Genomic DNA, 25,923 nt, shown 5'->3' with positions numbered 1-25,923 from the left:
TCCTGGGATTGCAGAATAGGGATTGCATGATGGAAAAAAGGCTTCCACGTTATTTCAGGGAAGAGTGAATGGTGGGACCAGACGTGATTGCAGAGCTAGGAAAAAGCCAGCAGTTGCAAGCGGGGAGTCCTGCAGGATAGCAAGCAATGAAGTACTCACTTTGGATTGTCAGTTCATTTTAGAACAGGCCGGTCACTTCTCCAGTCGCTGGATCCAGGTCAATGTCATAGAAACAAGGCCTAGTTGGAAGTCCTGGCATTGTGCTCATCTGGAAGGAATTAAAAGGGGGAAAATCAACTGAAACGAACTGAACAAATATAAAAAATGGAGCTGGAAACAGGAGCAAAGAACATTAAGAGCTTCCTGGCTGGATCTGGGTCATGTCAGTGGACCAGCTTGAAGCCAAAGTCCTATTACTAGCAGGAAGCAGACCACCAAGACAAAGGCGTTTCAACCCTCTTCCTGCTGGCTAGACAACTGAAAAACTTGGCACCTCTCTTCCCAGGCAGGACTGCCACTGGTACAGCTGACATTTGCCCTGTGGCTTCACAAGGAGAAAGGGACAGGGGAGCAAAGCTGGGATCTTCTTTCCAGCAAAGCTGTTATGTACTGAAGTTCTCACCCTGGGCCAGAAGGATACTGTAGATAGGTTTCACTCAGGTCCACATATGCAAATAAGAGATTGAAAGTGACGTTCAGTGATTGGATAGTTACAGAAAATGGTTACTGTTGTGTTCTAGTGGAGCTCTATATAAGCAGGCTGGCTGAACCCTTCAGTTCAGTTCTGTTCTGGCCTATGAATAAACAAGAGCTGTTTGAAGAATCGCTGTGTCGTCTGTTAACCCACAACTTAACTCAAGCCTCTACCAGAAAGGAGGTATGGGAGGAATTAAGAAAGTTAATTCCATCTGCCTGCTAGTTCTTTGGCATTCCAGACAAAAAGCCCCCCATCCAAAACGCCAGCTGCTCTCTTGGTTGCTGCAAACAGGCCCCTGCTGTTCTGGGTGGGGCTCTTTGGGAAAGTACGAGAGGAAAGCTCATTGCTTCGAGTTTGGCTTCAAAGTTCATGAGAAGGCAACAGTACGCTTTGAATGAAGCACCAGTAAACGTGTGGATTCGTTTCAGCGACAATCTTGAGCCTGTGGGTCTTTGTGGGTTGCTAATGTTCAAATCTGAACCCTGATTAATAACTATTGTTATTATTGTGTATCTGAAGAAGTGTGCATGCGCACAAAAGCTTATACCCAGAAGAAACTTAGTCGGTCTCTAAGGTGGTACTGGACAATTTATTTTTATTTTTTTATGTTGACTGTGTCAGACCAACACGGCTACCTACCTGAATCTATTCTTCTTCTTCTTCTTCTTCTTCTTCTTCTTCTTCTTCTTCTTCTTCTTCTTCTTCTTCTTCTTCTTCTTCTTCTTCTTCTTCTTCTTCTTCCTCTTCTTCTTAGTAGTAGTAGTAGTAGTAGTAGTGTTATGCTACCCATCTGACTGGGTTGCCACAGCCACTATGGGCAGGTCCTGGCATTAAAGGGCTGCCTTCAGATGACTTCTAAAAGTCCGTTAGTTGTTTACAGTGGTGCCTCGCAAGACGAAAATAATCCGTTCCGCGAGTCTCTTCATCTAGCGGTTTTTTCGTCTTGCGAAGCGACCCTATTAGCGGCTTAGCGGCTATTAAAGGCTTAGCGGCTAAAAGGCTATTAGCGGCTTAGAAAAAGGGGGGGAGCGGAAAAAAATCGGAACACTTGAAGACGTTTTCGTCTTGCAAAGCAAGCCCATAGGGAAAATCGTCTTGCGAAGCAGCTCAAAAACGGAAAACCCTTTCGTCTAGCGGGTTTTCTGTCTTGCGAGGCATTCGTCTTGCGGGGCACCACTGTATTTCCTTGACATCTGATGGGAGGGTGTTCCACAGGGGGGGTGCCACTGCTGAGAAGGCCCTCTGCCTGGTTCCCTGCAATCTCACTTCTCACAGATCATCTAAGCCCCCAAACAGGTTATGAGGACTAGTAACCACGATTAGAACTTTGCACGCTTAGAAACAGCTCATGCCGTGGGGCGGAACCACAAAGCTCGTTTCCTGGCAGGGGCGTCACTGTTGCTTATCTGAAGGAAGAGGCAGTCAGCATGGAATGGGCATACGGGTGTAGCTGATCGCCTGCACTGCATCAACCTCCCTCTCTCATAGCTCTCCCACCTCTCCCTACCAGTGAAAGCAGCAGCAACACACCTGCCGGGTTAAGCTAGCATGGCATTTCCCTCCCACCAGACAACCTGCTTATGTTACATACCTACATCTTGTAGAAGCGAATTCCATAGTTAAACTATACACTGACCCAGGGATGGCTGTGGGCAGGATTCCTGCATTGCAGGGGGTTGGACTAGATGATGATGATTCATTATTTATACCCTGCCCATCTGGCTGGGCTTCCCTAGCCACTCTGGGCAGCTTTCAACACAATATTAAAATACAGTAATGCACCAAACATTAAAAGCTTCCCTAAACAGGGCTGCCTTCAGTTGTCGTCTAAAAGTCTGGTAGTTCTTCTTCTCTTTGACATCTGGTGGGAGGGCGTTCCACAGGGCAGGTGCCACTACCGAGAAGGCCCTCTGCCTGATTCCTGGTAACCTCACTTCTCACAGTGAGGGAACCGCCAGAAGGCCCTCGGCGCTGGATCTCAGTGTCCGGGCTGAATGATGGGGGTGGAGACGCTCCTTCAGGTATACTGGGCTGAGGCTATTTAGGGCTTTAAAGGTCAGCACCAACACTTCGAATTGTGCTCGGAAACGTACTGGGAGCCAATGCAGATCTCTCAGGACTGGTGTTATGTGGTCCTGGTGGCCGCTCCCAGTCCCCAGTCTAGCTGCCGCATTCGGGATTAGTTGTAGTTTCTGGGTCACCTTCAAAGGTAGCCCCATGTAGAGTACGTTGCAGTGGTCCAAGTGGGAGATAACTAGAGCATGCACCACTCTGGCGAGACAGTCCGTGGGCAGGTAGGGTCTCATCCTGCGTACCAGATGGAGCTGGTCGACAGCTGCCCTGGACACAGAATTGACCTGCGCCTCCATGGACAGCTGTGAGTCCAAAATGACTTCCAGGCTGCGCACTTGGTCCTTCAGGGGCACAGTTACCCCATTCAGGACCAGGGAGTCCTCCACACCCGCCCGCCTCCTGTCCCCCCAAAACAGTACTTCTGTTTTGTCAGGATTCAACCTCAATCTGTTAGCCACCATCCATCCTCCAACTGCCTCCAGACACTCACACAGGACCGCCGGGGTTCCTTCCAGCTCTACAATTTTACTGTGTGAGGAAGACGCTGTTTTCTGCTTTGATCGCCCACCATGCAGTTTCATGGAATGACCTTGTAGGTTCGAGACGGGAGAATGAAAAGCATCTCCACTCACTTTTCCCACACCAGGCATTAGGTGATGAACCTTAATCACGTTTCCGATTCGTTTTTCTTTCTTCCTTTCTTTCAGAAAGAGAGAAAAAGATTTCCACCACTCTTTCTCCCATTTTGCAGAGAGCTCAATTAGGTGGATGGAGAATTTCCTGCTCAGCACTGCAAAAGAAAGCTCCAAGTTTAGCTGAGACATGAGCTCCCGCTTCTAATATCTTAATCCTGGCTGGTGGGCCATGCAGGCGGCAGAGTCTTAAAGCAAGACAGAGCTACACAAATTGGCTGACGTATTTCCACCCCCCCCCCCGCTAAGATTACTTCTGAAGCAATGGTAAATTTTTATGCAGCTCTTTAGAAGGCTCGCTTCACACACAAGGGATCATAACCCTTAATCAGTGGTATTCTTTCTGCAGGTGAGCTGGGCCCGCGAGAGACATTTTTAAAAGATTAACCCGTGTGCTTAAAAAACAAGAAAAGACGGGAAGATTTCTAGCAAGCAGCATTTCTGATTAAAAACCAGACCAAACCCCAACAACCCACAAAGCAAACCTATTACACTCTGAAAATGGCTCCCATCTGGCTCCCCAGAACATTACGGGAATGAATTCTAAATAGTGTATGTTTTTTTCTTTTTCTTTTTGCTAGTCTTGTTAACCTCCTTTGATTGCAAAGAGGAGGGTTGGGGGAATGTATGGATTCAACCAGGAGATCAGATGGGGCCTTAGAAACTAATATATTTATTACGGCACGAGCTTTCGAGCTACTTGCTCTTCCCACCCGGAATAAGTGAGCCTTGTCTACAACTCCATTTACAAGGTCTTAACATTTGCCTTTGCGGCTGGGATTTCGGCGTCAGTGCTGAATGGGTACATCTGCAGGCAGCAGACATGGCAGGTTAATAGAGGTTAGGGACGTTCACGCAGCTGCAGACATAAGCAGCGACCAGCATACAAAGGGCTGTAAATCTGCTCAAAGGAGTTGGCCGTAGCAGGGCTTGCGGACCAGCCAAGCCATTTAATGCCTGGCTTAACCATTTGCTCAAGAAAATAAGCAGGTACGGCAACAAGGAAGAAGCAAATTCTCTGTGCAAGAGGCTTCCTATCCCCCCCTTTTTTTGGATTTATAACTCTCTAGCGCCGTTCGATCAGAACATGCCGGGAAGAGTTGCTTAATCTTGAGCAAGAGAAGCAGGATTTTTTTTCCCTGCTTCACCTTCAAGATGCCCTTGCCTTATACAGCAAGCAGCTTGCAGAACTCGGTTCACTGTGGGTGGGACGACCTTTGCCTGCAATTCAAAACACACTTTCCCAGAAGAAAGCTCCACTGAATACACTGGGACTTAATTCTGAAAACAACATGCCTAGGATTGAATTACAAGATTTGGGCAGCCTGGAAAAATGACTTTTCTTGCACAAAATTTCTACCATATGCTCTCTCTCTCTCTACATAGTATGTGTCCAGATCTTTCTCCCTTCTCTTAAAAGAACTTTACATAACAGAACTTAAAAAAAAAAAGCAGGGAGAGATGATGTTTATTCACATTGGTACAAGCCCATCAGAAACACCCACGGGCTGACAATCAGACAGAAAAGATGGAGATTTAAGCCGTCCTTTACATTTGCACCTGCTACTTTCAGACCCGTCCATTCAAAGCCAGTGTCCACCCTTTCCCACAGCCTTGCTCTTCTTACAGCACAAATATTTTAATGGGCACAGGGAGGGGAAAGAAGAAGAGGAAGAGGAAGAGGAAGAAGAAGAAGAAGAAGAAGAAGAAGAAGAGGAGGAGGAGGAGTTTGGATTTGATATCCCGCCTTTCACTCTCCTTCAGGAGTCTCAAAGCGGCCAACATTCTCCTTTCCCTTCCTCCTCCACAACAAACACTCTGTGAGGTGAGTGGGGCTGAGAGACTTTAGAGAAGTGTGACTAGCCCAAGATCACCCAACAGCTGCATGTGGAGGAGCGGGGAAGCGAACCAGGTTCCCCAGATTACGAGACTACCGCTCTTAACCACTACACCATACTGGCTCTCAAAGGTGTTCATAAATCGAGTCACTTTTGCATTTCTATTGCTCAAGAGGCCTGCGTTGCCCCTTCCATAGCAACAACAAAAATATATAATAGTGAGTGATGTCTCAGACCAGGACAGTATGAGGAATACTGTTTACAAGGGAGAGAATGTGAACATATGGGGTCATTAGAATATGCAGTTGTGCTGGGTAAATAAAGAGAACAATGGAAGGGGCGGGGAGGGAAGTTAAAGATTATGAATATATAGTTCTATTCAATGAAATGTTAAAAAATTGTAATGGAAAAATATAAATAAAAAAATTACAAAAAAGGGAATATTGTTTACAGTACTAGCTGCTGCGCCTCTAAAAAGAGTATTGTAGAGCTGGAAAAGGGAAACCAAATGACCAGGAGACTGCAGCAATCCATTACGAGGAAAAACTACAAGATTTAGGACTTTATAGTTTAGAAAAAAGAAAGTCAGGACACACAACAGAGGCACATAACGTAATGTACGGTGTAGAAAAAGTGGATGAAATATGTATTTCCCCCCACTCTTTCATAATTCTAGAGGCCAGGGTCATTCAACGAAGCCATATGGTGACGGCAAATTCAGGACAGAAAAGAGAAAAAGACTTCCTCACATTGTTGAACTACAGAGCTCACTAGAATCATAGAGTTGTAGAGTTGGAAGGGACCACGAGTGTCATTTAGTCCAACCCCCGCAATGGAGGAATCTCGCTGCCCATCATGAGGCTCAAACCCACAACCCTAAGATTAACAGTCTCCTTATCTTCTCTAGATTGGGGACAGACAGAATCAATTGCACCGCCCATTTACAGACCACAGCAATATGTTCCATCAGCTCAAGTTTTTACCATCCCATTCTGCTGTGGGAGATGGAGAGAACATGATGCAACTCTGAAAATACTTCTTTAAAAAAAACACCCTCCTATCCCCCACACCCCCAAATAAATTCAACCAGAGCAAAATAATCTATACCAATAGCCTTCCAGCCACAATCTTCCCAGTCCACTTGTTCCTTACTACAACAAGATGTGGTGCTCAGAAGGTTTTAGAAGGGAATTGAGATAAATTCATGGAGGAGAAGACTATATCTGTAGCTACTAGTCAGGATGATGACTGCTCCCTGCGGGATTAGAGGCACTGATGCTTCTGAATTCCAGCTGCTGCAACAGGAGAGGCCTAGGGCGGTTCTGTTCTCCTTGTGGGGCATCTCAAGGACTTTGGGCTGGCCGCAGGATCCTGCGCTCGATAGGCCTCTGGTGCTTATTCTGTTCCTGAGCTTTGCAGGGCGAGTGGGCGGTTGTAACAAGGTAGAAGGAACAAACGCTGCCTTCGCTGCGCACCTCTGATCTGAAGTACATGGGAGCATAATACAGCCATTCTCTCGTTTCCACTCCCACAGCTGGCAGGGCTATGAATGTTTCCACAAAAGTGAGAAAGAGACGAGTGTTTGGCACTCTCTGGGGAGGTTACAAACAGTCAGGGAGGGAGGGGACTGCAGGCTTGTGCCATACAGACCATAATACAAGGCTTCCTCCACCAGCCCAGCTACAAAACCAGCTCCGACCCGCAGGGCTCCTTATAATCTTAGTGTTTTGAAGTGATGTTAACGGGAGCAACGACACTGCGCTGAGCGAGTGGGTTTTAATAATGTTAAGCATAAAGATTATGCTAATGGCCTCGTTGGCTGACGTGTGCTTATTCTGGGATGCAGTTTGAAAGAGAACGTCGGTGGAGTCAAAGACCCAATTCAACCCCCTGCGCGCACCCCCTCCCCTCCGGCCGACATCAACCGGTGCTCCCAAGACTGCCAGAATAAGTCTTTGGTTTTTGAGTGGCTTGTGTCAGGCGTAGGTTGTCAGCAAAAACAATAAAGCACTCAAGTAAATAGTTACTGAGGGAAACAAACTGCAGCTTGGGCCTAGTGGTTTCAGCAACGCTTTCCAGGAGGTCTTGCCCCGATGAGGCAGTTGCAAGGACTGGATGCCCCCATCTTCCCACCCCTAAGGCTCCTCGTCTCCCCACACAGTCTCAAACTGCGGCTGCACGCAATTCATCTCTGCCCCACTCTTTTCATTGCTCTGTGCGTTCTTGGAGACCCAGGAGAGAGCAGAGCTGGTTGCAGCAGGAAGTGGGGACTCCCTGGATTCTTCAGCAGCCTGTCTTCACTCTGCCTTTTGGTCCCCCTCCCCTCCAGCCTCTGCTTCAGCCTCAGAGTCTGCACTGCTCTCTGCCCCAGACTCTTCCTGCTCACTAAGCCCTGTTACCTCTTCAGCTTCCAACACCTCCTCCTCCTCCCAATCTGCTCCCTCTTCTCCCTCTGACTACTCATCGTTGTCCCACCACCAATTCCCAGGCTCTGAGCCTTTTTCTTTGGGGGTTCCCCGGCTGGTTCCTCCCACCATTCCTCTGCAACCAGCCAGTCCATAACATCTTGCCAGGGGTAATCCCGCCTACAGTAGGGCTGGGTGATATATTGTCCAAAACTGGTTTGAAGTCCTTATTGTGATATCAGTTTCATAATTTTTGACCTGGCAATATATTGTGAATCATGGTGTGTGTGTGTGTGTGTGTGTGTGTGTGTGTGTGTGTGTGTACTTTGCAAAAATCACAATGTGGGAAAAACCGCGAAGCCAGCCAAGGCTTCTCTCTGCCTGCTCAGCTCTCCAGTGCCTCCAGCAAATCACAAGTGCAGGCGCTGGCAAAAATCGTGATGCAGGAAAAACCATGAAGCCAGCTAATGCCTCTACATAGCTCCATCCTTATTTCAGACATTGTGATATATCAGTATACAGTGGTACCTCGGGTTACAAATGCTTGAGGTTACAGACTCCGCTAACCCAGAAATACTACCTTGGGTTAAGAACTTTGCTTCAGGATGAGAACAGAAATCGCGCAGCGGTGGTGCAAGGCCCCATTAGCTAAAGTGGTACCTCAGGTTAAGAACGGCCTCGGCCCAGTATACCTGAAGGAACATCGTTCTGCCCGGACACTGAGGTCCAGTGCCGAGGGCCTTCTGGTGGTTCCCTCGCTGTGAGAAGCCAGGTTACAGGGAACCAGGCAGAGGGCCTTCTCGGTAGTGGCACCCGCCCTGTGGAATGCCCTCCCACCAGATGTTAAAGAGAAAAATAACTACCAAACTTTTAGAAGACATCTGAAGGCAGCCCTGTTTAGGGAAGCTTTTAATGTTTGATGCATTACTGTGTTTTAATATTGTGTTGGAAGCCGCCCAGAGTAGCTGGGGAGGCCCGGCCAGATGGGCGGGGTATAAATAATAAATTATTATTATTGTTGCTGTTGTTGTTATTCGTTTCAGGTTAAGAACAGACCTCCAGAACGAATTAAGTTCTTAACCCATATTGCTATGTTTAGCTGGTGATATATTACAATGCTGAAAAACAGGTATCGGCAAGCGCTCGTGTTCAGCGTTCCTGCCCCTCCCAGAGGAACTGCAGGGATGATGTGTCCCTTAGGCCAAGAACGTTCAGTCACCTGTAGTGTCCCTGCATACTCTGACAATGGGGCTCCAAAGGCACAGGGATTTGTGCAAGCCCTGCTACGGAACCTGAGAACTGAACCCAGGACCTCAAGGCTGGCTCTTTCTGCCAATGAGTTATGGCTCTTCCACCTGAACATAAGCAGCGTTACCTTAAGCTGCCAGCTCCTGAGAGTCTTTTTTTTTTAATATCATATGGTTTTGTGAGAGCCTGGAAAAACAACAGCAAGAATCTAGTGCTACAGGCAGACTTGCGTAAGATGCTTGGGGGATTTCAATTAAAAGCCAAGCCGTCCAAATTTGGAGATGCCAAAACAAGACAAAATGTTTTAGTCTTCCGAACATTTCTGCAACATGTGCTTTGCTATTTATACCAGAGAACATTTTTTTTTCTTGGGCTAACAAGCATATCTTAGAAGAGAGCTCCTTCTCTCAACTCTCTCCTGGTCACAAATCAGAAATATTCACCCAAAATCAGCAATATTCACCATAAAATAATTGAAGGTCAATCTGGATAAGGAAAGTGTGTAACTGGGCTGCAGGTTTAATGCAGCGTGCTGGAGATTTATTGATTTAAAAAAACAAAAAACTAAAGTGACTTAATGTACAAAGCATTGAAAGTAAAATTGCTTTGTAAGCTTGCACAACACAAAACAGGTGTTTGTTTGTTTGTACCCCAGCGTCCAACACATATAAAAACAATAAAATATGAAACATACAGAGTGGCCTTCAGATGTCTTCTAAAAGTCAGATAGCTACTTATCTCATTGACATCTGATGGGACAGCCTTCCACAGGGTGGGCGCCACTACCGAGAAGGCCCTTTTGCCTGGTTCCCTGTAACCTCACCTTGCTGTGAGGGAACTGCCAGAAGGCCTTTGGAGCTAGACCTCAGTGTCTGGGGAGAATGATGGGGGTGGAGACACTCCTTGGGGTATACAGGCCTGAGGCTGTTTAGGGCTTTTTAAATGAGAAGGGGCGCTTTATGGCCTAACATCAAGAGAATGAGATGCATACAAACTGCAGAGATTTACAGTCCTTCCAGCCCTCTTTTTCATCTGGAAACAGCATTTCGCCAGTCCAGCTTTCCTCAACTTTGGGTCCCCGGATGCTGCTAGACCACAACCTCCATCATCTCTGGCCATGCTGGCCGGGGATGATGGGATTTGTAGTCCAACGGCCTTTGCGAACCCAGGGTTGGTCAAGGCTGCGCTGGGCTACATAGACAAAAGGTCGAAGGCAGCTCTGCATGTTTGCTACCCGTTCCGACTTAATCCACACAACAAAGCTTTCAGCGTGTAGCACTTACCGTTCCTACTAACGGATACAAGAATCCTGCACCCACGCTGGCTCGGATGTCTCTGATGGGCAGGATGAAACCAGAGGGCACCCCTTTCTGTTCTGGGTCGTGAGACAGCGACAGGTGGGTTTTCGCCATGCAGATAGGCAGGTTCCCAAAACCCTGGATGATGGATTGAGGAGACCACAAGGAAGAGCAAGACAACTTTTGAACAGGCTGCCAGTAAAACATTATGAAATTGCTCCAATTAAAGTGCACTCAACTCTGTCATGCCTTGATTTAAAACATCTGGAAGGCCGAGTTTGCCTATGCCTGCTGTAAACCTACTGAACTGGGAGTATTCCCCACTAACTCAATGGAGACTTACTTTTGAGCAGATGTGTTATAGCAGGCATAGGCAAACTCAGCCCTCCAGATGTTTTGGGACTACAACTCCCATGATCCCTAGCTAACAGGACCAGTGGTCAGGGATGATGGGAATTGTAGTCCCAAAAACATCTGGAGGGCCGAGTTTGCCTATGCCTGTGTTATAGGATTGCACTGTTAAATCTGGCTGCAATCCTAAGCCCTTCATGTATAATTTCTGCTGCAACGGAGTAGCACTGCTACCCCAAAGGGAAAGTAAAAGACCCCCTAATGCTGCCATTTGCAGTTCTATGAAGATAATCTGCTAATTGCAAGTGCTTTTGCCAGGAGCCAATATGGACCTTGGGCTTTCTAAAACAACAACACAACAATTTCATCCCAGTGATTTGGAAGCAAAGTTTCAACTGAGATACTTAACTGGAGCTGCGAGTGCCGTAACTTTAGTTTATTAAGGAGCGGTGAGTAAGCAGCAGTAAGCAAAAACTCCAAATATGTTTTTTAAATGGACACGCACACGATAAAGTGCAAACAACTTTGCATATCATTGGCCTATGGAATTTTAACAAGGAATGCTTTTGCAGGGAAAACCTTTTTTCCCCAGAATTTACAAATGCACATACAAGCTACAAAATGTTAACATCCTTAACTAAGGCAGTCTGAATTTGGTGTCAAGAAAAGCCGAATGACATCCCACTGAAATAGGAGAAGATACAAATTAAGTTTACAAGCTCATAAAAAGAATAAGCCCTAATTATCAGCATCGTATCAGAGAGAGAGAGAGAGAGAGAGAGAGAGAGAGAGAGAGAGAGAGAGAAAGCAAGAATAGGTAACATGCCAAAATGAAGCCTGTTTTTTCTGAAGAAGCATTTTCTAGGCTTCTTTCCTAAGAAATTAATTAAGGCAGTCTTGGTAGCTGTTGACCAACTCAGGCTACGTGCACAGGAAAAATCAGAACGTGCCCACAAAAAAATCCAAACGTAAGAGCCCAATCTTGCAAGGATGTTTTGCTAGCATACCTGCTTGGTGTACAAAAGAATCTTCTGCTCTGCTTCTGGCAGCAGTTCAATGTCCTTTGCCCCGTAGATCGTCTGTGCAATAATTCTTATCTTGTCTAGAATCGGAAGCTAGAAAGACAGGAAAGGGAGTGGGGAGAGAGAGTCAGTCCAATTCCTTCCCTACCGCCATGGGATGCCAAATCAATAAGGAACGTAGCCAATCATGGTAATCTGAAAGCAACAAGAACGCATCATTTTCCCAAGCAGAAAACTTACTGACGAGGGGCTGCACCAGAAAATGGAAGGCTTACCCTGAGTGATGGTGATGAACCTCAGGTCCAGGCACAGATGTGGCCCCCCAGACCTCTCTGTTTGGCCCTTTGTACTCTCCCCAAGCCACACCCCTCTCCTTAGATCACACCTCTCAATGGTCTTGCCTTGCACCCTCCTCGGGTGCTTCTGCCTGGCTGGACTGTGCCCTTTAACTTCGATAATTCATTTCTCTTGCCCATCGGGATGGAGAGGGGTGTGCGGAAACCAGCTTACTGTGCAAAGGTAAATAGTTTACATTCTTTGCTCCACCCACTTCTAGCCCTGCCCACCACAGGAATGTGATCCCAAAAGGCAACGAAAAATATTCCCACCTTTGGCTTTCGTGATTAATAATATGTATTTTAAATTTAAATTTAAATGGAGGCAGTGAGAGATTTTACTTTCTTGGGCTCCATGATCACTGCAGATGGTGACAGCAGTCACGAAATTAAAAGACGCCTGCTTCTTGGGAGAAAAGCAATGACAAACCTAGACAGCATCTTAAAAAGCAGAGACATCACCTTGCCAACAAAGGTCCGTATAGTTAAAGCTATGGTTTTCCCAGTAGTGATGTATGGAAGTGAGAGCTGGACCATAAAGAAGACTGATCGCCGAAGAATTGATGCTTTTGAATTATGGTGCTGGAGGAGACTCTTGAGAGTCCCACGAGCTGCAAAAAGATCAAACCTCTCAATTCTGAAGGAAATCAGCCCTGAGTGCTCACTGGAAGGACAGATCCTGAAGCTGAGGCTCCAGTATTTTGGCCACCTCATGAGAAGAGAAGACTCCCTGGAAAAGACCCTGATGTTGGGGAAGATGGAGGGCACAAGGAGAAGGGGACAACGGAGGACGAGATGGTTGGATAGTGTTCTCAAAGCTACCAGCATGCGTTTGACTAAACTGCGGGAGGCAGTGGAAGACAGAAGTGCCTGGCGTGCTCTGGTCCATGGGGTCACGAAGAGTCGGACACGACTAAACGACTAAACAACAACAACAATTTTAAATTTATTATTTATACCTCGCCCATCTGGCTGAGTTTCCCCAGCCACTCTGGGCGGCTCTCAATCGAGTGTTAAAAACAATACAGCATTAAATATTACTTCCCTAAACAGGGCTGCCTTCAGATGTCTTGTAAAAATGGGATAGCTCCTTATTTCCTTGACATCTGATGGGAGGGCGTTCCACAGGGCGGGCACCACTACCGAGAAGGCAGAGTCGAAGGGACATCTCAGGCAGACAAGAAAGCAGAGTGTGAGTGATTGGCCTGAGGAGAGGGGGTGCATGTGTGGAGAGGCCTAGGGGGCTATGCCCGAAGTTCCCCAAATGTTTATTTGCTAGGTTGACAGTGTCTGTTACTGCTGCTTAGCATGCATTGCTCATCAGATATTATGAACCACTGCGTATCACTTATGACGATGTGCTACTTATTATGATGCATCGTATTTATATGACAGTTTCTTTCTTTTTTTATTGGATGGATACACACACACACGTTTATTATGATCTATGTTGTAAACCGCCTTGTGGTCTTTTTTGACCAAGGGTGGTGTAGGAATTCTAAAAAATAAGTAAAATAAATGTCCTGATTCAGTAGAGGCCAGATTCCTGTATCCGTAAGACTGGAGAGGATATAGAACGTTAAAATACATAGGTGCGTGTGTGCATTCTTATTTTTACTCTCCCCTAACCAGTCAAGCCTTCAGAAAAGCCCCATAAGTGCAGCTGAAACACCAGGAGAGTTGCAAGGTATGAGTGCGGAAGGGGAGGGGAGCCTCTTGATTCACAGAGGGAACCAAAATTCATTGCAAGGCGGAGGGAGGAAACAGTGGAAGGGAACACAGAACACTTTGGCCCAGCAAACTTCATTCTCCTTTTAAGCCACCCATCATTCATTAAGTCACTTTTTTAAAAAAAAACCAACAACAACACGACCACATTATTTCCCCATCGCTTTGAGAATGCCAATCAGATTCTGGGCATTCGGAACAAAAAATTCTGTGTCTTCCCAGGGACATTAGAAAGCAATTTGATTATGCCGCTGACTCAAGGGCAAGGAATTAGATTTAGCCTGAGAGCGACAGAGGGGATTGCTGGGTACCTGGCTTGGCTAGTCGTGGAAAGAGAGCCTGCAAGAGCATTTATGATAATTTTGAGGCCCTAAGCCATTCACCCTCCCAAATCAGCCAGTCTTTCCCAAGTCTCCCACAAGCTTATCGGTATCTTCCCCCAGAGCAGGTGTGGGGAACTAGATGCTGTGGAAATGCAAGCTCCCATCAGGCTCCGCAAGCACAGCCAATGACCCAGATATTTGGGAACTTTAGTGCAGCAGCAGCCAAAGCGACAAAGATTCCCTACTCCAAAGAGTTAAAGAAAAATTCTAAGGGGGGGGGAACTATTAAAATAGGTGAGCAACAAAGGCTAGGGTCTTTGGGTTTATGAATGAAGAAAACTGGTAATTGATGGGAGCTTATTGTGTACATATATTTTTGCAGATGTATAACTGAAGAAGTGAATAATGTGAAACAGATACAGACAGTCGTACCTTGGAAGCAGAATTGAATCCGTTCCAGAAGTCCGTTCAACTTTCAAAATGTTTGAAAACCAAAGCGCGGCTTCTGCTTGGTTGCAGGAAGCTCCTGCAGCCAATCGGAAGCCGCGGAAGCCCCGTCGGACGTTCGGCTTCCAAAAATAGTTCGCAAACCGGAACAGTCACTTCCAGTTTTGCGGTGTTTGGGAGCCGAAACGTTCGAGAATTAGGCTGATTGAAAACCAAGGTACGGCTGTACTGGAAATCGGAGGAGCGAGATTTGTAACGTGAAAAGCTCCTGTAAAAATAACAAGATTCATTTTCGCTGGAACAACTCTCATTGTGGCAATTTATAAGCTATATGTTTGCATGGGTTGTTTTCTTCTTTTTGCAAACTCAATATGTGCAGCTCCTGAGTTTAGTGGAAGGTTTAAAATTTATATGAAGAAAGTGCATGGTTCAGTCCCTGGGATCTTCAGGCTAGGAGAGGCCCTTGTCAGACCCCCCTGGACAGCTGCTGTCAGCCAGAGAAGGAGACACTGAGATGGAGCTGCTGCTTATATCCCTGTGTTTCTCACCCAAGGACCAGAATCGTTGCTAGCCCAGCTGCAGACTCCTTTCCTCAAAATAACTTTTTCTGCATTATAACTCAATGAAGATTGCAAAGGAGGAAGAGGAGTCACACAGGGTTCAGTGAGAATCCTTACCTCCACATTGTACAAAAACTTGAAGTTGCTGGGGGCCAGCGATGCTCTCTGTACAGCTTCGGCCAGAGCCACGGCTCCTCTCCCTGCATCAGCCCAGTGGGTGCATTTCACAGCATCAAAAGCGCCCACTTCCTTAGCCAACCGGATGACCAGTTGTAGCTCCGCCTCCGTATCAGATCTGCAAAGATATCCATTGATGGAGAGTTATCACTGGGGGGAACAAGCGGATGGTTTTCCTTGGGTCAATGCACCTTAGCAAACAGCAGGAAAATCCAGCGCCTCTTCCTGTACACCCTTTACTTTTATCTGGTATCAGGATAGATAAAAATCTCAGGCCAAGGGAGCAGGCATTTGGAAGGGGACGACAGAGGACGAGATGGTTGGACAGTGTTTTCGAAGCTACCAACATGAGTTTGACCAAACTGCGTGAGGCAGTGGAAGACAGGAGTGCCTGGCGTGCTCTGGTCCATGGGGTCACAAACAGTTGGACACGACTAAATGACTAAACAACAACAAGCTTTCTGGGTCATGTGGCTAGCATGACTAAATCACTTCTGGCACAACAGAACAGCATGACGGAAGCCGTACCTATTTATCTACTTGCACTGGTGTGCTTTTGAACTGCTAGGTTGGCAGGAGCTGGGACAGAGCAATGGGAGCTCACCCCATCGTGGGGGTTCGAACCGCCGACCTTCCAATTGGCAAGCCCAAGAGGCTCAGTGGTTTAGACCACAGCACCACCCGCATCTTGAGCTTTACCTAAGAAATGCTATCACTATACTGAGCCAATGATGATGTAAACCAAAGAGGGAGAAGCATAGGGAGATTTAATTTTGACTATTAATGCTCATTGAAAACCATTAAGTGCTTAATCTTCATGACATCCCAACCACCACCTCCCACGATTCAGCTGGCAGGAATGAAAAATCACTGCCTGATTAGCGAAGGCATTTTCTTTTATTCAAGGTTGAAAACGAGACGAGAGCAGAGAGCTGCCACAGAACATTTCTCAAATGCACTTCAGAGCAACGTCTCATGTGGATGCACATCACATTTAAGAAAGACACATGCAGGATGACTCACGGATGGCATGGAAGGAGGGGCGGGGACCAGGGAGGAGCAGGAGAGCTTTAATTTGGGCTCACAAACAAGATATTGTGTGGGCAGCTTGCCACCTTTCAAGCGGCCACCCATACGTGGTGGTTTCCTAAAGGCAGGCACAGCCAAACATGGCCCTCCAGCTGTTTTGGAACTACAGTTCCCATCATTCCTGACCACTGGACCAGTTACCTAGGGATAATGGGAGTTGTAGTCCCAAAACAGCTGGAGGGCCAAGTTTGGCCATGCCTGCCTTTGGATGTATCAGGACCAAGGCCTTATCAGGGGAAACACCTCATCTGAATGCACGCTTTCCTATGTTACTTGGTATAATAATAGTAGTAATAGTAGTAGTAGTAATAATAATAATAATAATAATAATAATAATAATTAATATCGAAGAATTGTTGAGTTGGAAAGGGCCCAAGGGTCATCTAGTCCAACCCCCTGCAATGCAGGAATTCTGTGCATCGCTGTCCCTGGGTGGGTTCGAACCACCAGCCTTCTGGTTGCACTGGGGGAGGTGTTAATAATCACAATAATAATAAGCACGTTGCCAACAAAGGTCCGTATAGTTAAAGCTATGGTTTTCCCAGTAGTGATGTATGGAAGTGAGAGCTGGACCATAAAGAAGGCTGATCACCGAAGAATTTATGCTTTTGAATTATGGTGCTGGAGGAGACTCTTGAGAGTCCCACGGACTGCAAGAAGATCAAACCTCTCCATTCTGAATGAAATCAGCCCTGAGCGCTCACTGGAAGGACAGATCCTGAAGCTGAGGCTCCAATACTTTGGCCACCTCATGAGAAGAGAAGACTCCCTGGAAAAGACCCTGATGTTGGGAAAGATGGAGGGCACAAGGAGAAGGGGACGACAGAGGACAAGATGGTTGGACAGTGTTCTCGAAGCTACCAGCATGCGTTTGACTAAACTGCGGGAGGCAGTGGAAGACAGAAGTGCTTGGTGTGCTCTGATCCATGGGGTCACGAAGAGTCGGACACGAATAAACGACTAAATAACAACAACAACAATATCCATATAAATGGTGCTTTCCAGCATTCAAAGCACATCATGTGCATTATCTTGTCGTCATCCTTACAAAAAGCCTGTACAGTGAGACAGCATGATTACCCCCCATTTTACAGATGGGGCCGGGGAGGCAGGCCATTATCGAAAAGACCTTGTCTCCAGTCACCAATCTCCATACTCAAGAGATAAGACACTGAGAAGGGTTTCAGATGTTGATTGCACTGTCCAGACAAGTTCATATGGGAAAAGGGGACCCTCTAGGTATGGGGGCGTCCTGAGCCATACAGGGCTTTAAACGTCAAAAGCAGCACTTTGAGTTCAGTTTGGAAACCAAGTGGCAGCCAGTGGGACAGAACTGGTGTTAAGAGATCCCACCTCCCTACGTTCTTTAAGCACCTGCCTGCCACGCTGAGCACTAGCTGAAGTTTCCGAACCATCTCCAGCGGCAGCCCCAAGTGACAACAACCCTGCAATCATATGCTACTATTTCATTGCAGTTCCAAAACAGCAGTCTGAAGTAGTGCGAGTCCCCTTTACCGCTTTATTTTCCTGCATGGATAGGCAGGAACTTTTAGCTCTCTTACTTACTTGAATGCATTGACAGCTACGACGACTGGGATGCCAAAGGTCCTGGCGTTTTGGATTTGCTTACGCAAGTTGCTGCACCCTTTCTCCAAAAGTGGCAGGTTCTGTACGAAAAGGAAAGAGGGAAAAAAGGAGAGAGTTTGTTTGGGGATGAACAAGTGCTAGGTAGCTTTTTGCAACTTGCCAGCTCCCAATACAGCTGTTACGGCATCTTTAGCCTCTTCTTTCGGAAGCATATTCTCAGGATCACTTAAATAATAGAACAGTAGAATTGCAGAGCTGGAAGGGACTCCAGGGTCATCTAGTCTAACCCGCTGCAATGCAAAAATCTCAACTAAAGCATCCATGGCGAGATGGCCACCCAACCTCCGCTGAAAAACCTCGATGGAAGGAGAGTCCACAACCTCCCGAGAGAGTCTGTATGAATCTGTCCATCTTCTTGGCCAGTTAAGAAAGTTAACGTCCAATTGTGAAGGATTTTAAGCTGCTTTATCAACTGCTCTATCTAACGTTGCTTTTTCTCTCGTGGTAAACTGTGCACTGCAACATCATTTGCTGTAAGCTGCCTCAGGTGCTTATATTGGTGAGAAAGGTAAATGCTTTGTTTTAGACGGCTAGCCAAGATGCATATTTTTGGGAGGGTGTCTGGAAGCAAACTCTGATTGCCGCTGCTTCTGTTAGTAATTGCTCTTCTGTGATTTGTTAGGAGTTTTTAACGGATTGTTATCTTGGGGACTTTGTGGATTTTTATCTACTTGCCTTATTGTAAAGCACCCAGTGGCTTGGGCTTATCTAAAATACAAACGCATAATCCTCAACCAAACAGCCAGAAGCTACCCTTAGCCCCAGTCTACCATTTTCCTGACCTGAATTCAGCTACCTCCCAGGCACTTTACTTTAAAAAAAAAGCACAGCTGCAGCAACAGAGACGTTATAGAGAGATAAAACTATTGGCATGGAAAATTTTAAGTAGACCTGTGGATTAAACGAGCAGTGAGCACTGCAAGCCCAAAGTGTCATTATAAAAATGAAGCACTGCAGCTCAGGTTAGGAAGTCGAAAAGGAGAGTTTTTCTCTTAGGTATTTTGTGTGCTGAGAGCACCCTACATTCTGCCTTCTCAGCAAACAAAATGTCTAAGAGAAAAACTCTCCTTTTCAACTTCCTAACCTGAGCTGCAGTGGGTGGGGATTCTGGCCAAGCTACAGAGTGATCTCTTAATACTTCAGTAATTTAAATTTCCTCTGAAGCTTTGACTCACCCCCTTTTCAGGATTAATTTCCTCACCTGAAGCAGCTTGAGTCTTTACCATATATTCTTGCTTACATTCAATATCAGACTGCCACTGGCCTGGTTCACACATAACGCCAAGCCGTGGTTTATTAAACTATAGCTTTGTGTTGTATGTGAACCCTGCCAAGCGGCTGAATTACTGTTTACTGCCAACAAACCACAATCCTGATGGTTTCTTGTTGGATTACGACACTCAGTTCATTTCATTTATAGCTCGATGCTATGTCTGAACCTGGCCACGTCATTCCTGACGCGTGGCAAGATACAAAGAAAGCAAAGTTAGACAAACCAACCGAGGTTTAGAGAAACGTATGGCTTAATATCTGCTTACAAACTGATTCCATATCCTGGTCTTTAAAGGTAAAGGGACCACTGATCATTAGGTCCAGTCGTGACTGACTCTGGGGTTGCGGCGCTCATCTCACTTTATTGGCTGAGGGAGCCGGTGTACAGCTTCCAGGTCATGTGGCCAGCATGACTAAGCCGCTTCTGGCGAACCAGAGCAGCGCACGGAAACACCGTTTACCTTCCCGCCAGAGCGGTACCTATTTATCTACTTGCACTTTGACGTGCTTTCAAACTGCCAGGTTGGCAGGAGTAGGGACCAAGCAACGGGAGCTCACCCCGTCGCGGGGATTCAAACCGCCGACCTTCTGAGCGGCAAGTCCTAGGCTCTGTGGTTTAACCCACAGCGCCACCCGCGTCCCTTATCCTGGTCTTTAACAGGGCTTAAAGCCATGGTTTCTCTGTTTGGACATCACAGAAAACTGTGGTTTCCAACAACCTAGGCTAGAAGTGCTGGCATCAGGTACATGAGGGAAGGAGGTGTGGCCACACAGATCATTTGGGGACCAACAAACCATGGTTTACTGGCCTGGGATTATGATGTAAGAACTGGGTCCCTGAATCTTGGCTCAAAATGAGCAATCTTTATTCCTCAGAGCGGAGACGGGAAGCAGCACTTTTCAGAGCGGAAGTATATGTACTGCATTTAAGGGCACGTATTGAGGGCGCAGAGGCTGCCTTGTGTCTTGCAAAGTTGTTATTAGATCAGGGAACAGTAAATGGAGTTGGCAGATTATTGTTACCTCTTCAGTGTACTCCTTTGGCAAGGGAACTCCGGCAGCGACCTGCAAAGAGCAAAAACAGGCATTGGAGGTGGCATTCCCTATGAACTCCAATTTCATTCCCAACCTGAGAGCCTGTTTAGCCCTGTTGAGAAGTTTAAAAAATAGAAGAAAAAAATGCATGCAGTCATAAATTGTATAGGGAGAGAGTAGGAACTCCCAACTCGCTGTGAACCAGTAACAATGGACTGTGAAGTGGGCTTCCTGCTGAAGGTGCTTAGAAGGTGGTTAATAATAAAAATTTATTATTTATACCCCGTCCATCTGGCTGGGTTTCCCCAGCCACTCTGGGCGGCTTCCAACAGAACACCAAAATACAATAACCTATTAAACATTAAAAGCTTCCCTAAACAGAGCTGCCTTCAGATGTCTTCTAAAAGTCTGGTAGTTGTTCTTCTCTTTGACATCTGATGGGAGGGCGTTCCACAGGGCGGGTGCCACTACCGAGAAGGCCCTCTGCCTGGTTCCCTGTAACTTGACTTCTTGCAGTGAGGGAACCGCCAGAAGGCCCTCGGCACTGGACCTCAGTGTCCGGGTAGAACGATGGGGGTGGAGACGCTCCTTCAGATTCCTCACAAGCAGGATGAAGTGGACCAGAGGTGGAGTGGGCACAAATTAGACTTTTAGGAAAGGTCCCCACTTCGAGAGAGAAGGGGAGTTCTTCTACAAGGACATAGCAAAGGTTGTGAATTTTGGCTCACGTCTAGGAGTCCTGCACGTTAACATAATGAACCAAGCAGCAATTGTTTCCCTTTGATGAATTCGCCAAGAATAGATGGCTGCCTCCAGGGACGTATCATTACCTCTCAACACAAGGCTCTGAGGCCAAAGGAGGAGAGACACCAGACTGTGAAGACGATAGCCAGCGGCACACAAAAGATCTCATTAGCAAAGAAGCAGTGGGCAATGCTGAGGGAATGAATTTGACCTTCCCCCTTCCTCCTGCAGACTCTTAATACTTTTCTGGAGAAGAACTCATCTTAGCTCCTGTTCCAAGCTAAGCAAAGAGGAGGTTGTTTGCCAGTCACCAGGAGGCACGGTGTGTTTGTGTGTGTGCAAATCTCTCTCACACTTTTTACTCCATCTTTAGCTACACACACACACACACACACACACACACACACAGTCTGTTAAAAAATAAGATCGCTTTGAACTCAAAAGATAAAAAAGGAAGTAAGGTATTTCTAAGACTGGCAAAAAAGCAAACGCTCTTTGACACAGAAGGCCAGTAATTCTGCTTGACATCTCTGTAAGGAGAAGCTAAATATGGAAAATATTCAGAATACTTATCAGGGATTAGGCTACAGAAAGAAAAAAGGGGGGCAGCTAGAGAAACTGCCTCTTGCTTATGCCGCAAAGCCTGAGGAATCTGCAAGAAACAGAAAAGCAGAGCATTGCTGCCTACCCAAAATGGAGATTTGTTTCTGAAACATGGCAGTCTGGCTGCTCCGCCAACGCGGCCAATGTAAACCTAATTCATCAGAGACAAGTCTCTGCAAGGAGGCTTTGCTTATCTAAACAGCAAGGGCCACGAGGGGAAAGGAGCAATGCAAATTAAAAGCCCGACGCCTTCATAACGCTAACCATCACTTATATACTGACAGAAGCTGTCGTTTTGAAATTTTAAATAAGTAGCAAGCAGAGGACTGTATAGAGGGGGAAAGAGCAAAATGTGTTTTGTTTTTTTGCTTTTCCAATGAAGAAAGAGAATAAACCTCATGACGGATGGTAAGGGGCAGGGAGAGGATCAGAATCAGAAAAAGAAACCGAGGGAGATTGGAGAGGAATTGAGAGCACTGGCTACCCAATAAGGGCAGCTGGAAAGTGGAGCCAGATTCCTCAACATCACTGCACACTTTGGGGAAGGATAAGTCAATCTGGTGCCCTCCAGTTTTTTAAAAAAATATAAATCTTATTAAGAGTTTTCAACACGTGATAGAATAAAAACCCAACGAGTCTAAAATAACAACAACAAAAGTGCTAAAGGGCCCATCTATTACTATTTTAGACTAGTTGGGTTTTTATTCTATCATATGATATAAATGTGATAAAGGGCCCTTAGAGTTATTATTTTTTCCTCCTTTTTCTTTCTCCCCCCTTTTTTCCCTCCTTTCTTGTCCTTTCTTGGTTTCTTATTATTTCTGTTATTTAGTTTGATTTTTACTGCATTTTATGTAAAAAATAAAATAAAATAAATACTTATTAAAATGACAGCAACAACAATACAGAAAATGAAGGGAGAAAAAAGAGAAAAGACAACCCTCCATTATATCTTTTTTTAAAATATATATATATATATATTAACAATTTCAACATAACAAAATATCAAAACATCTCATATTCATTATTTCCCCCACATTAAGTAATGTGTGAAAAGTTCCCATTCTTTTTTAAAGTCACAGTTGTCCTTATCTCGCAGTTTGTATGTCAGTTTAGCCAGTTCTGCGTAGCATTATATCTTAATTTTTGACCCTCATACAGAGAAGTGAAACCTCTCAGCTCTCACCTGGGAGAGCTTCCCTCTTCGTCAGTCACACACCCCGAGAAAAGGCACTCTGGTATGTCTCTCCCAAAGGTCCCTTCTGTCCCATCACCTCCCTGTATGTATCTTCATTTATCCTGAATTTTAACTCTTCAGAAATCAAAACATACATGTGAATAATATCCACAGGTATTAATGGCCGTGTTGGCTGGAGCTGATGGGCAACGTGGTCCAGAATACCTGGAGGGCACCAGAATGGGGGAAACTAAAATGACCTAAGCATTGTTCTCTGGGCTTCCCTATCGCCAAGGCCGCCACTCACTGTAGGTCCTCCACCATGCATCTTCAGAGCTCGGACAGTAGCCACCAAGACGACCACATGGGGCTGCAGGCCAGAATACCGGCACTTGATGTCAAAGAACTTTTCCATGCCGATATCTGCTCCGAAGCCAGCTTCTGTCACTGCAGGCGGAACAAAAGGAGAACACTGCGTTATATTATGTACAATCTCCTTTCTATTTGCTTGGCAGCATTAGCATCATTTTCATTTTAATCTCCGTCCTTAAGCCATCCACTCTAGTGTTTTTTGTTTTTGTTTTAAAGGTAAAGGGACCCTTGACCATTAGGTCCAGTCACAGACTACTCTGGGGTTGCGGCACGCATCTCGCTTTACTGGCCAAGGGAGCCGGCGTACAGCTTCCGGGTCATGTGGCCAGCATGACTAAGCTGCTTCTGGCAAACAAGAGCAGCGCACAGAAACGCCGTTTACCTTCCCGCCGGAGCGGTACCTATTTATCTACTTGCACTTTGACGTGTTTTTGAACTGCTAGGTTGGCAGGAGCAGGGACCGAGCAACGGGAGCTCACCCCGTCGCGGGGATTTGAACTGCCAACCTTCTGATCAGCAAGTCCTAGGCTCTGTGGTTTAACCCACAGCACCACCCACGTCCCTATCCACTCTAGTGTTCAACTCGGAGGAATTCACGCTTTGGAAAACATGCAAGAGTTTTCCAAAACGGCAAGAGCGAAACGAGGAAACGGAACTGCCTGAAGCACAACTGAACTAGAGATGCGCACCAAGGATGAAAACCAGAGGGTTTTAATAACTCCTCTTTCCTTTCTATTCACACACCTCCAGCAGAAGCTCCCCAGGCATGGCATTAATAAGCAGCAGCAGCAGCAAACTAGGAGAGGCAGAGCAGTGACGATACTGAAAAGGGTAAGGCATTCCTAGCAGAGATCCGGCAAGCCCCTGAGTCTCTCGACTCCTAGCGCTCAGCTTACCTGGCCTCCCATCACCCGAGTTGCTGCAGCACACCTGGAGGGAGAGGGGCAAGGCAGCGACGTGGCCAGCATGGTGCAAACATATCAGCAGACCTGACCTGGCACTTCTGCTGTTTGATTGCACCACACTGACCTCATTCCTCTAGCCCAGGCATCCTCAAACTCGGCCCTCCAGCTGTTTTGGGACTACAACTCCCATCATCCCTAGCAAACAGGACCAGTGGTCAGGGATGATGGGAATTGTAGTCCCCAAACAGCTGAAGGGCTGAGTTTGGGGATGCCTGCTCTAGTCACTTCATTGCCCTCCCTCTTTCCTAGCTATGCAAAGCCATTGCTCCAGCTGGAACAGTGTCAAAGAGTTTATGCAAAATGTCCTCTGGTATGGGGACCCCAAGCAGTCAGGTGGGCTCCCACAAAAGTCATTCCTTGTGGAATGGTCTCCCCCTGGATACAGAGCAGGCCCTGACAGTACTGATATGTCATTATTGATTCATGATTATCATAGACAGATAAAGGAGGATTTATCTACCTGATTATTTTATGGATAGGCTACAATAATATATACAAAAGTCTTAAGCAGAAATTGGTACTTGTACAGCCGATGTGAAAGGACATATTATTGCAAAAATAAATATGTTTGATTTTATTGAATATGGAAATGAAAGTTGGGGAAGCAAATGTATTTGGAGCAGCAATGGAGGGAGGGGAAAAGAAGGAACGTCGGGGGTGGAGCTGGAAGTCAGCTTTTAAATTTGTACTAATTTGGTGACAATTCGATAAAAATTATGGAAAATCAATAAAAATAACTGGCAAAAAAGTAAAAAAAAAAAAAAAAACCTCCCAGAAATAAAACCTGTTCCTTAGATTTGGAAGATGCAGATTTTCATACCTTCATGGTGTTTCATGTGTTTTAGTGGATTGTCTTAAGTGATTGTGTTGCATTTTGGGAATCAAGATTATTTTGGTTTCCCTGAGAATGTCCAGGTCCTCAAATGGAAGACAATCTTACTCAGCTACAAGTGATCGTCAGAGAAGAAGATTATGTTGCACTCTGCCTCGGTTACTTCTGATTTAAAGCCTGCATGTAAATATTCTAAATAAATAAATGATAGCAGCCGGAAGGGTGAACCAAAGTGACAAAGCCCATTTTCTCAGCCACTTCACCCACTTTGAAACTGGCTGTTTTGTCTGGCTATAATCCCGGGATGAGGTAAAATTATTTTGGCGCGATTTGAAACAGAGGTGCAGCCATTTTGTTTCCCCCATGAAGCCTTGTTCTGAGGTGCTCTTTGAGAATACGGTGGAAAACACAGCCACTGCCATTCCCTGGGGGCTGCCAGTTCAGTGGACAGCAGCTGAATATATGCAGAAAAATACACCCTTCTACAGAGTGGGCGGCTTGTTCCTCAAGCATCTCATTTTATCCGTGAGGTGCAGTGTTAAACACACCTCCAGAGAAAGGGCAGTGACTGAAGCAGGCTTGCTAAATAGATGAACTCACAGCGTGCTGTTCCTTGCAAGCCTTTCTGAACAACACAAGACTTTTGTTTTAGGCTTGAATTTCTCTCTGCCTTTTTATTTTATTTTTTAAAAACAAGAATTGCCTTGCAAAAACCCATAGCAGTTCTATGCATGTCCATCCAGAAGTAAGCCCACTGTGTTCAATACGACTTACACCCAAGTAAACAAGCCGAGGAATCGTTGAAATGATTATGGGAAACAAACTTGGGGAAGGGGACACAACTTTACAAAGCTATTCTTCCTTGAACTACTAGGTCAATTTCACAAATGTTTTTCGGCGCAACAGCAACGATAGGGAACCCATGGCCCTGCAGATGTTGCTGGACTCCAACTCCCATCATCCCCAGCTACAGAGGCCAACAGGGATCATGGG

At 46.0% G+C, this 25,923-nt stretch overlaps 1 protein-coding gene across 1 annotated transcript in view; it reads right to left on the bottom strand.

Moving 5' to 3' along the window:
* MTHFD1 (methylenetetrahydrofolate dehydrogenase, cyclohydrolase and formyltetrahydrofolate synthetase 1) overlaps nt 1–25,923 on the bottom strand; it is a 68,600-nt gene that overhangs the window by 3,925 nt on the left and 38,752 nt on the right. The window contains exons 21-27 of the mRNA XM_081191959.1: nt 23,069–23,208; nt 20,226–20,267; nt 17,850–17,950; nt 15,135–15,312; nt 11,610–11,717; nt 10,237–10,389; nt 160–268 (exon numbers count right to left, since the gene is read on the bottom strand). Coding sequence (XP_081048085.1) covers nt 179–268; nt 10,237–10,389; nt 11,610–11,717; nt 15,135–15,312; nt 17,850–17,950; nt 20,226–20,267; nt 23,069–23,208 — 812 coding nt within the window. The 3' untranslated portion in view covers nt 160–178. The remainder of the gene's footprint in view (nt 1–159; nt 269–10,236; nt 10,390–11,609; nt 11,718–15,134; nt 15,313–17,849; nt 17,951–20,225; nt 20,268–23,068; nt 23,209–25,923) is intronic.

This window comes from Podarcis bocagei (assembly GCF_964188305.1).
Source record: "Podarcis bocagei genome assembly, chromosome: 1".
Taxonomy (NCBI): domain Eukaryota; kingdom Metazoa; phylum Chordata; class Lepidosauria; order Squamata; family Lacertidae; genus Podarcis; species Podarcis bocagei.
The sequence above is the reverse complement of the archived record's forward strand: the minus strand, read 5'-3'. Positions and strand labels throughout refer to the sequence as shown.